Source organism: Lytechinus pictus, chromosome 2 (assembly GCF_037042905.1).
Source record: "Lytechinus pictus isolate F3 Inbred chromosome 2, Lp3.0, whole genome shotgun sequence".
Taxonomy (NCBI): domain Eukaryota; kingdom Metazoa; phylum Echinodermata; class Echinoidea; order Temnopleuroida; family Toxopneustidae; genus Lytechinus; species Lytechinus pictus.
In genome coordinates, this window is record NC_087246.1 from 53,037,593 (window position 1) to 53,050,017 (window position 12,425).

At 36.7% G+C, this 12,425-nt stretch overlaps 1 protein-coding gene across 1 annotated transcript; it reads left to right on the forward strand.

Moving 5' to 3' along the window:
* The first annotated feature begins 133 nt into the window (after positions 1-133).
* On the forward strand, positions 134-12,140 carry LOC129277786 (uncharacterized). Its single transcript, XM_064095141.1, has 10 exons — positions 134-685; positions 2,286-2,696; positions 3,486-3,684; positions 4,156-4,227; positions 5,430-5,507; positions 6,409-6,477; positions 7,671-7,923; positions 8,559-8,682; positions 9,933-10,181; positions 10,798-12,140. Exons 1-10 carry the CDS (start codon positions 227-229, stop codon positions 12,037-12,039), a joined length of 3,156 nt encoding a protein of 1,051 aa, XP_063951211.1. The 5' UTR covers positions 134-226; the 3' UTR covers positions 12,040-12,140.
* The last annotated feature ends 285 nt before the right edge of the window (positions 12,141-12,425 follow it).

The window sequence follows — 12,425 nt, forward strand, 5'->3', positions numbered from 1 at the left end:
CCATCGTTTCGGCCAAAATTTGAAACAGTCATTATTTTGGATCTGGCGCCGGGCACGAACGACTAGCCGTTTGGCACTGGCGGTACTAATCGGCTAGCCGTTTTGGACCGCCGATACCCGGGCCAATTCGCCTGTGACACCGGCTAGCTGAGACAGACTCGCGATCTGACTATTCCTTTTGCAACTGACAAGGTTTCAATTTAAGTTTCAACATAGTGTTTCAATCATGCCAAAGTCAAAGGCAAAGCCAAAATCAAAGAGGCCGACAAAGAAAAATCTGGTGTGTTGTAACTGTGGGCGTAACATAAACAATGAATTACAGAGGCGAAAACTTACTGCAAAAATAAAAAACCAAAATTATTGCCAAATTTCTTCGGTGGACGCGCTGAAAGCACTTGGAATAGAAATTGGCCCAGGTGAAGGGAGGCGTCATCTGATCTGCCCAGTGTGCGCAAGAATTTTAGGCAAATTATGTAATGCCATAGGAAGTTTGAAGGCATCGTTATCAACTCTCAAAGAAGTAACCAAGGATGCTCATACTCCTGTGGGATATAAGATCAAGCGAGTACTGGAAGGGTCCGCAGATGGAGAGTTTTACTTCAAGGCGAAAAGAAAAAGGAGAAAGACCAAAACTGGCAGTGATGATGGCAGCTGCATAATTGACACCCCCCTGTCTCCAGATCAGGTAACTGTTACACTCCAGGACTGTGGGACAAGTCAACCCCTCATAAAAGCTGATTTGAATAAAAGGAGAAAAATCTATTAACAAGCGCAGCATAACATTGAAAATTTCATCAAAATCGGATGTAGACAGCTGGCAGCCTTCTGTTTCGAGGAGTTTTTTAACATTTAATAAAATTCTCCTTGTACACAGACCCCGGGGGGGGGGGGGGGCACTCAGTATGGTAGTGGATCGTATTACCGAACACTTTTCATGAATTCAATCATATCAAACACATTATTCTCATAAAATTCACCAAACTTTCACCATAAATACACAATTACCTACAAAATATAAATTTGTAAAAATTTTGCCGAAATCGTTTTTCCTTTTTACGATATTAGCTTCCAATCGGACCCCTCTTCGCATGTGAAATATTTTGGTCACTTGAAAAAGGTATCGTATTGCCGAACGTGTGTTTTCTATGGGAAAAGTTGAGAAAACAACAAAGTTATTGATGAGCTCTTTTCACCATATTTTATTATTTTTAGAATATTAACACTTTGAAAATGTGTTTTTGATCATTATTCATCATCTTTCTATTCAAGTTCCCTTTGGAAGAATGTTGCAAAATTTTGAGCGTATTAAATTATTTTCTGATGCTATGATGCGCACGTTCGGTAATACAATTACAAGGCCGGTCGGTAATACAATCACTCACTATATATAATGCATAGTGGGTATGTGCCGCGGAGGGGACCCCCATTTTTACACTCAAATTCCCGTTCCAAGGCATAGCATTTTTGTCTTATTGAGAAAAAGAACAAAGAAAGCCGCTCCAAGGCATAGCATTTTCTTCTTATCGAGAAAAAAGAAGAAAGATACCCGCTCCAAAGCTTTGCATATTTTCCGCTACGCCGTTCCGGTCGCATTGATCTGCTACGATGAGCCGCAATTTTGGTGAAAAGCGGCCGGAGAGCGCTGTCCGACCATCGTCTCTGCGCTGGCGCAGCCGGCGCCTGTGCGCCGTGCTAGCTGCATGCACGTATGCTCGTTCCATTGGGATGCACACGCAGGCGACCCGTTCCAAAGACCCCCGTTTTCACAAACATTTGTAGTTCCGAAGCCCGTTCCGAGGACCCTCCTTTTTACAATAAGCCCGCTCCAAGGCCCCCGTTTTTTGTCTCGCCCGCGGCACACCCCTACCACTTTTTTGGTCGAGTGCCCCCCCCCCCCGGGACACAGACGGCTCGTGAATAAAAAAAATTATCTACACACATGACACATGTGTGGATTCACCACAGGTAGAGTGATTGCAGTGAACAAGTGCCCTAAACCTAACCCTAATGGTAAGATTGATACTAAATTTATTTAAATCATTGTAGAAAACATTGAAATCAATTTGTATTCAATACAAGTGAAACATTTGTCAAAATAGCGATCGGATATTGTACAACCAACTCGGCACCTTATTTTCCAGCGTGGACGAGTTGTCTCGAGTTTCGCTGTAGCTGGCACCCTTGACAAGCTGTTCGAACTTCTGCTACCGGTACCTTATCAATATAACAATGCATTTTCATCATGAGAGAAATATTTTTACAACTTTTGGTCATTCTTTTCACAGATAATGGACATCTTTCCTCAAGTTGCATCGGATCTACCACCTGGCCGTTACAAGAAGGTGATGAAGCATATGAAATCATCAAAGAGTTTGGACTCCTTCATAATTGAATCAGTTTGCAAGAAAATTAGCGCAGAGATGAAATCGGGTCTATCTATTTTCTCAATCGATGCCAAATGTAAGACAAAGTCAATGGAGAAATATTCATGGAGAGCTGCACACAGAAGTTTAAAGATGAGGTGTCCAACACTCATGTCCATTTTGGAAAGCACACTGGAAAGAAAACCTCTGAGGAATGATAACAATCGGCTCACAATGACAGCAGCTCACTTGTTCTTCATTAGATCTTCAAGGCATAGAATCTGCCAAGAATTGATTGGCCGGCTTCTTTGGTATGCTGGGACAAGCAGAAAGGTAAACTATATATTTTTTTCACGAATACGTTATCTAATCGCTTACTTCAACATCGATCAAAATTCTTCATTTTTTAACTTTAAAAATGGATACAAACATGATAGAACATATCTTTTATTCATGAAATATCAATCCATACTCTATTGCTTCAGCTATCCCTTTCATTTCTATTTCTAGTGGACACATTGCAACAAACTTTTATCAACTCCCCCGATTGTAACAGATCATGGGTTTGAGTTCACACCGGTTTGATTACTGAAGCATGCAATGTGTATTGATGTGATGTTAAAATCTTTACATACTCCATATCCTGTTTTGGCCAATTTGTTTATTTGCCGCTTATGTGGCACCGTTTTTTAATCCACGTTTCTGCATTCAGATTGTAAAGATAGTTTTGTGATCCACCATTCATAGTCAAATAAGAAGCAAACAAAGAAAATAAGAAATTATCATACAGTAAATGTGGTCTCAGACTCTTCCACCAAATTTGGCACATCATTCCACTATGTAATCTGGAAAGAATATTTTTCTGCATGCAAACACATCCAATCACAGCACCTTTCAAATGGAATCCCAGCTGATTGTGTACTTGTAATAAAGCCCATTTTAGGCTCATAGATATGAGTGTTTCTAAAACAAATATTCAGAACCTGGTAAGCTGTAAAATGTACTGATATCAATTAGATTGTATATTGTAGCTTACAATTTGCTTTCTTTTGATGTATGATTGATCAATTTTATGCTGCCCTTCCTGTATTATATGTTTTATGCCCTTTTTATTCAATACAGACTTTTCTGAGGCTCAGCAGGCTTGGGCTTTGTTCCTGCATCAAAACCACAAGAGATAGTATACATTCTATGAAAAGTGAATTAGATGACACAATCGACCAACAAAAACAGAGAATCGCAGAACTACAGTCAACAGACCGTAAAGCAATGATGGAACCTTGTAGCGATGGTTGGGAGGAAGTTGAAAATTGGGAGACAGGTATGATTAGAATACTTTAATCGGAAGCATTCATCCAATTCTTTGTTGGAATGTGATATACTTTTGTTACTATTATTATTACACCATTGTTAGTTTCTTTTTTACTTTTATACTGTACAGTATTTTATATTTCCTTTACCATGATTATATATATCTTAACATGTCCCTCCCTTTATTGGAATGAGAGAGAAAGAGCAGGAGTGTGGGGAAAGAAATAATGTTTAGCTTTATATTTTTTGTACAATAAAACCTGTCTCTTGTGACCACCCAAGGAACACAAAACGGCTGGAGACGGGTAAGACACAAGCTGCCTCCATGTGAATCAAATTAGTGGACACTCTAAGCAAGTGGCTGCTATAGACAGGTGGCCACTAACACAGGTTTGAATGTAATAAGTAATGAGGAGTTGGTATCAACTCTGTTCTCCCTCATGTTTTTTATTTTCTTTCTTATTAAAAATAATTTTTACAGGGCAAGGCCTTTTTGACACCCCAAAAGATCGTCATGGGGACAGCCATGCTATGGTTCCACAAGCAGGTGCAGGTGAGTGAACAAATATACCACAAAATGGTTTAAAAATCTATTTTACTTATTGATGAAAAGTTCATATTAAAAAAATGTTATGAATGGGACAACATGTTATGTATGGGACATTTGTACACAATGTCAATGGGAAAATATCAAATTTGTGTACACAATCATAGAGAAAAAAAAATTTCAAGAATGCTCCAAAAGTGATTTATTCACCTTTTCTTTAGTTTTTAAAGACTGATTTGTCGTAAATATTGATTGAAGCAAAAAAAAATTGAAAAAAAATGAAAAAAATATGAAAAAAATTTAATTAAAACATATAGAAAAATAGACAAAACAAATTCATGAGAAAACATGAAAAAAATTGTTGAAATTGCTAATTTCCTTTATAGTCATATCCAATATGTCTCAGAACATTGTAAAGAAAAATAATGTGTTATTTCTATATTTGAATTTTTAAATCATGGGGAAAATTGTGTACGTTCTCTATGTGGGACAAAAAATCCCATACGTAACATGTCATTATTTTTTTTAATTAGAGAGATTTGCCGCATGGACATGAAACACGCCTTTGATACACTTTAGTGTTCTGACTTTTATCACGCTGAGTTACAAGTTGTCAAATGAAATAATTTCAGAGAATTCTCAACTTGAAAATAAGCTTTTAAAAATTGTTTTTTTTTTTCTGCGGCCCATAATGGTATATGATGGCATATTTTCTCTCTTCAAGGTCAAAGTCATATGTCACCATTTTATACACGATTATTCTAGATATCAACCATCATGATGGTATCAAATCAAAGTCCCTTAACACTATATTACAGGTCATTACAACCTCGTAAATGTCCCTTGCATATTCAGTACGCACAAATTTTTGGACTCGCTCATTTATACTGAAATATGTGTAACTATAGCTTTCAAATTCCTCAAGTCTATTCTATTACTGATGATGTACATGTAGGTTAAGATGAGATAAAACTATAATCCTTAATTAGTAAAATGTTTGGAATTCTGAGTTCTGATGCTTTCGCCTTTCAGTATTATCCAATGAATTTGAATTAATTTTCAATTCAATTTTTAATTCAAAAGATTGTTTATTTCTCTTGGCAATGATACCCTGTACGAATAATTATGGGAACAATAAAAGGTAGACGCTGCAAATTGAATTTTATTACTATGGTAATGGAGTAATTTCTGTTGGTATCTTTATGCAGTTGTAGAAGTTGTTGATGCTGAAACCCCGATAGATCTTGGTGGAAACAGCCAAGTTATGATCTCACGAAACGGCGAAGGTGAGTGCCAAAATGCTGGACACTGAGTGAGTGTTGCAAGAATATATTTGCAATCAATTGCAAATTTCTCTTGCAAGTCGAAAATTGATCAATCAATTGTAAATGTATCAAATTAGTTTATTTTTCTTACTGCAAGAAAAGTGTCAGTAATCATTAACAAATTGCAATTAATGAGAAGACATATGATTGATTTAGGTACACCAAATAGCTTTGTTGCTGATCACAAGTTTCTTTCAACACCCCCAAAGATTAAGTTTCATTGGGCTATTAACCAATTTTTTGTCTCAGCACTGGACAATTTACCAATTTATTTTTTTACACCATTACGTATCCATGCTGGTACCATGTCTACCCATCAGCAATCTTTCTTTGCATCTTCAAAGAAAATCAGATTTCATTATATACCTCATACTAAGATTCCTATCTCTGATTGGTCAAAACTGCATCATGTGACGCGGTGCTATTCCGTCTATCATAGCCTCGGGTTTAACTTACTGTACATTTCTTCTATCAAACCCTCTGATAGTACTCGTAACACCTGAGGGCGGGGCCACAAGTTTTGTTTCTATGTGCGCTGGAGCTAACTAGCTGCGCTTTGCTGCATACACTTATTTGCATAGTTAATTAATAAAAAATTATAAGCAGTTAATTTTTGGAAAATTTTAATGTATGTCTTGTAGTTTACATCCATCTCTACGCGATCGCGCAATCAATGGCCGAGATCTGGAGGGGGGGGGGGGGGGTCAAATTGACTCCCCATATATGTTGGTCTGAAATAGCCCAGTTGAGATAGGGTTAACAACTAAAATTACATGGTCTACACTGTTATGTGAAGCTTATGAGAGAGATTATCAGACATTGTTGCTTTTATTCATTTCTTATGTTAAAATTTTTATTACAGTGGTAGAGGTAAGCGTGATAACAACAATGGAATCTCAGGATGACAGTCAAGCTGCACAAACAGAAAAAGGTAAGATTTTTAATCAATGAGCAAAACCTGTAAAAAAAAATGAAGTAATGATTGCAATGGATGATAAAATTACTGAGGCCTGTATCAATTATGCTTGCACACCAAAATCCAATATGATCAGGTTTTTGGTAGGGGTTTTCCCTTTTCAGGTGATAGCTACGCAATATACCAGTGCAGTATTACCTCATGGGCAATTTTGGTCAAATGACCTTTCATTCTTAACATTATGATAGGCAGATTTCAAAGCAAGATGTTATGTAAGCATGCCTTACATAGCAGGATGCAGAAATTGTATAGACCAGGTGACTAGAATAGCTCACAAATGAACACTTTATGAAAGCATTTTTACTTTGAATGCATCAACAAGTTGCTGTAACAATGTACTTGTCCAACTGTGAAATACCAGTCGCTAGTGGATGCATTGGTTTTTTTTTGAGTGGATCTAATTAAAAAAAAAATATATATATATATATAATTACGACATCGGAATGGAACTCCAAACTGGCTTATTCATGCTGATAAATGCTATCAAATGATATTTTTGTGTACTCTTTTTATTTGAATTATCGCACAATATTGACATTCTAATTCAAATCATGTAACTATGAAAGTTAAGTATGGACGTGCTATTAGTACGTATAGTGGTGCTCAAATTTTAGTGAACCCCAACAGAAAATGAATTTTTTTTTTAAAGTGGTCAAGTTCTGCCATGTTTTAGATATAGGCCTATTTAATAATGAACTCGAGTGATACAATATTACATTCAATGGAATATGTTTCTCTGGGCTCACCGAAGATTATAGTGTTGTTTTTTGCATTCAACACTCAGCATGAAGGAGAAGATACTAGTTCACTAACATCAACATTATTTTTTGTACATATCTCAACTTGTTCACTACTGTACACATCATGTTTGCAATAGCAAAGCTTTGCTATTGGGGACACTGGCACTGGTTACTAAATGTGTCAATATTTTCACGTGCAAATTTGCGGCCGATCGGCAATTTGCAAATTCCGCAAGAATTACAGCTTCTGCAGTACTGTATGTTTTGTTGTTCAAACCTCCAATATACATTCACAAAAAATGTTACCTGTTGAATTTCTCAAAAGACAAGATTTTTTTTTCAATGGGAATTACATGTATATATGATAACTTATTTGAAATTGTCTGTTTATACTCCCTGGTCTGGTAGAGAATAAAGCTGATGACACCCAAGCATCGCCCTTGGGATTTACGTTGACCTTTGACACTGTCGATCAGACACTACCAAAGTTTCAAACAAGCGAAGGAAAACCCACCAAAGAGGTTAACTTTCTCAATGCCTACGGAGAGATTGACCGTGTTCCATGTTTCCATCTCAGCGATGAGGCACCATCTTTGGAACAGTTGTCAAGTATTGGCGAAGATGTCTTCCTCCCCTCAGCTGGAGATATTGATATGCTTAGGTAAATTATTGCTCCTCTCTCTTTCTCCATTTAGTGAAAATAAAGTTACAGGATTTTGAAGTTAGCATGATATCACAAAATGAGATAAGATGATTGTGCTGTATGATCACCCTTCTTTCTTTCTTTATTTAAAATGCAAATGTTTAATTTTTTGTTCAAAGAATGAATGATTAAATTCCTCAACATGTATCAAAGAGAGATATATCTTTTCATACAAAGTATTTGATATTGTAAAATTTGATACAATAAATTACAAAACAAAGTTGCAAGTCTTGACATCATTTGCTCAACAGTGCACACTGTTCTTGTTGTGTATACCACTGTTACAAAAAGTATTGCAAACCTCCAGATACTGCTACTGCTATTTATGAAGAATAACAGCATTGAAGCATTTGAAATTTTTCAGTGTCAACAAAAATTTAAGTTGTTTGATATTTTTCTTGAATTAATTCAGATATACTATCTAATATATATTATCTAATCTATTTTTAATTGATTTGGCATTTAGACTTCAGGTAACTAGTACCGTACTACATACATTTCTGAATTCTAACTTTTTTTTTCATCCGATTCTGTACACTATGTATGATTTAAGATGAGTTTCTTGCTAATCATCTGGTAATCAAACTTCACAGGTATGAGTATGAAGTGATGATATCCCGAATACTCTGCAATCACATTCCTTGTTTCAAGGACATGTGTGTCATGGATCAGATACCACACCCTTATCTTGAAGAGATGAAGAAGAAAAGTATCTTGGTAATTGTTCTTTTCAATTAACATAATTTTAGATAAAGCTTCAACATATTACTATACAAATTTTTATCAGATATGCATGATTTCGATACTATCCAAACTAAATATTTGTCCTTGTTATCTGTGAAGTATTGAACTATCGATTAATTCTCAGCACGAAATAAAAAGAAAAATTACTTGAATATTGAAAAATTCAATTCAGAATGTTCACAATGAAAGGAAAGACAGTAAAATCTCGAATTAGTATCCAGTGGATTGAGGATTAAAGTTTTAGATTTACACAGAGACTGTGTTTCAAAGTGTGCAAGCTTCTGAATGACAACTTATCAGTATCAGTCAAGCCAAGTGCCTGAAAGGAAAACTGAGTGTGACACATACAAACTTAATATATCAATGCAGAGAAAAGGTTGTATTTCTCTACAAAGAAACAAACACTTTTTAGCCCAATTTACAGATTCAAACAGTAATACATGTATGCATTCTTTGAGTGTGCTTATGGGGAAGCAAATGCTCATTTTATAGAGTACTTTAATAAGTGTGATGTCATCAGTTTTCCTTTTTTTTGTATTTTACTATTTTTGATACCATATTTTCGTTGAGCAACATGAAATACCTCCACAACACAAATTTGGTGGGAATCGGTCCATGTGGGCCTTAGATATGACATCGTGAATACAACATAATTAGCCCCACTGAAGTCAATGTATTATTGGCCTGGTTCTCAAAGTTAGGAACCAGGCCTCAATGCATTGACTTCAATTATGTATTCATGAGGTCATATCTAACGCCCCCATGGACCAATTTCCACCAAATGTTGGTAGTGGGGGTATTTCATCATACCCTGCTGAGGTATGGTATAAAAGATGCTGAAATGCAAAAGAAGTTTTTTGTGACGTTACCACTTCGGTACTCTATATCAATCATAGATGAGAGTTCAATGATTTTCTTTTTGTTTCATCCAAGTGTACACATTCCAATGCAGTTTCATTCTGCACATACTCCAATGAGTGATGTGTGTTGTGACTCTGCATCAGAGCTGTTACTTTTCTTAGCTTTCTGCAAAACCTAAAACACCATGTGGAGAATGACAGATGACACCTTAAAAATGTCATGTGATATCCTTAACTAGTGATATAGTTAGATTACAGTAGAATATGATTGGAATGTTTAGTATACAGATGGTGAGAAGTGCAAAATTAGCATACCATCAAAAGAGGATTCATCTAATCCTGAAAATCGCCCCAATCCCACAGGTACCTTTGGGAGTTCTTGAGAAAGATGAAACCAAACTTTCAGAGATGATAGATGCATTGGACCATTGGCACAAATGCGTTCCTGGACAGAAGTCACCTATCCCCATGGTTCTCTATAGTAATGCACAGTTCTGTGACAGAGTCAGAGATGCCATCGGAACCCGAAGGAATGCGGATACACCTTGGAGTAGACTGAGTGGGTTACTGCCATCCGCACAGGAGTGGCACAAGCGGAAACTGTTGCTAGAGGTAAGTTTCATATTTTCTTCAGTGGTACATTTATGTTTCTACAGTTATGAAGGAAGAGATTCCCATACATTTTAAACCACTTCAGATCGCTGTTGGTGGAGCATATTCCACTCCAAGCATCTGCATCCAAATCAGGGTACAGATTCATAACAAAAAGGTAAGTGGGGATGTGACATCGTCAGCCCACCTAATGAATATTCATGAAGACATGCCAAGAACTGTTTAATAACTTCGTTATTTGTTATCCGATTTTGATAAAATTTTTATCATTTTGCTCTGTGAATTTTACTCTATTTATTTAGCTATAAATATTTTCAGCCCAGAGCATCTTTTTAAATTACATGTAATTCTCTATAGCTAGTATTCTGCATATGGCATGATATTAATGGTAGAAGAAGAGTTAACACAAAATGGTATTTTTTAAACGAAACTTTGAAAATAGTACATTTGAACCAGTTGAAGATTTAGATACTCGGCGAGACCTCAATATTCTATTGCAAACAGTCACTTTTCCAATTACTGATTAAAAGTATTTTCAATTGAATTTTGTTTTTACAGGACACATACAATCCAAATACTTATTAACAGTATTTTCATATCCTATTTGTTTTTACAGGACACATATAAGCTTCTCTATGATGCAAAGAGTGTCAAATCATGTGGAAGTTTATCCTATGTCCGGGACACCTACATGCGTACTCATGCAACAGCGAAAGTCAATGTATCTTTCGAGCCCTTGACCAACCTTTTGAGGTTCACAACAGAGGCATATGTGTTGGCTGCAGCATGTGAATTCATGGGCATACAGAAGCTGAGTGATACCCCTAAAGATCTGCCAGAAGACCCAGATGATTTGTCATCCTATTTCAGTAACACATGTAAATATGTGCTGGAGATGTCTTTCCATCCTTACCAGATAGGAGATTCTGCCAAGGGAAACAAAACCTTGAACCAAGGGGATGCTATGGAGCTTGATGAGGATGAAGGCCCTTTCTGCGTATGCAAAGAAACAAAAAGAAAAGGGAGAATGATAAGATGTGCATATGATAGCTGTGAAAAGGGGAAATGGTTCCACCATGAGTGCATGAGGCTGAAGCAATCTAAGATCCCCAAAGGTGACTGGTTTTGCAGCATCAAGTGTCGGCGGCATCAACAGAAGGGTGGAGGAGAACAGGGGAGACTGAAGGATGATGTGGACTCAAAATACGAATATTCCAAAGCTCTGCTCCATCTTGGACTTGGTGAGATGGTACGTCATGATGCGATACGAGAAGGAGACGGTAATCGCATGATCCAACATTGGCTTCTTGATCTTCCACGCTTCTTTGACAAACACCACTCGAAGTACTTCAGTGAAGGACACCAGCTTCTCATGGATGTCAATGGGGGAGTGTCGGACAGGATAGCGTACCAACTGAAATGGAATAGGACGGTGAATGTGTATGGTGGTGAAGGAAACAATGTAGGAAAGGATTTTGGATTGGAGAGTATGAATAAAGACTTCATGAATGTACTGAGAGATACATCATCAAACTTTAGCAAGGATCTCGTAATCTCACGTTACAGTCAAGTAGTTGTTATGGAGGAAACAGTGAATAGGTCTTTCGATATTAAGGTTACAGGAAGACCGACGCCCACTGCACCAGATGCTGCTCAAATAAAAGCATCCGATACTGTAGATTTGGCTGAACTCCTAGTCAAGAACAGGTGCTTGGTGAAAGTCCCTGGAAGATCACATACAGGATACGAAGACTTCAAGTTTCAACAAAGAGTTGATCTGGAGAGGTATAGGGCCAAGATATCAGCCTTGAAAGAGAAAAGACTAAAACAGGCTAAATTTGCAAAACTAATGGAATAAGATTTATGACAGATGTAAAGTGTGGTAATGCACCTGTAAATACCATCTATCATTTATACATCAAACTCTGAATCTTGCAATCTGGCCACATTGTGTGTGTTGCCATTCATGTTGTTAGATTTTGTCATATACACATATTTGACCTACGACTACGACCTACACACATATGATTTAATTGCCAAATAAGATTGAGGTCGCTCTATAATATTTTCTGACACCTCAAATATATCCTATTTTCTTTGTACACAAACATGTTGCCAAGTTTTGTTGCACTATGTACAAACAATTGTGGGTGAAATTTCATTGTAGGCACACAAACTTCTTGTCAAACTCACTTGTAATATATATATGTATATATTTATATATATATATATGTTTTTGCGTTT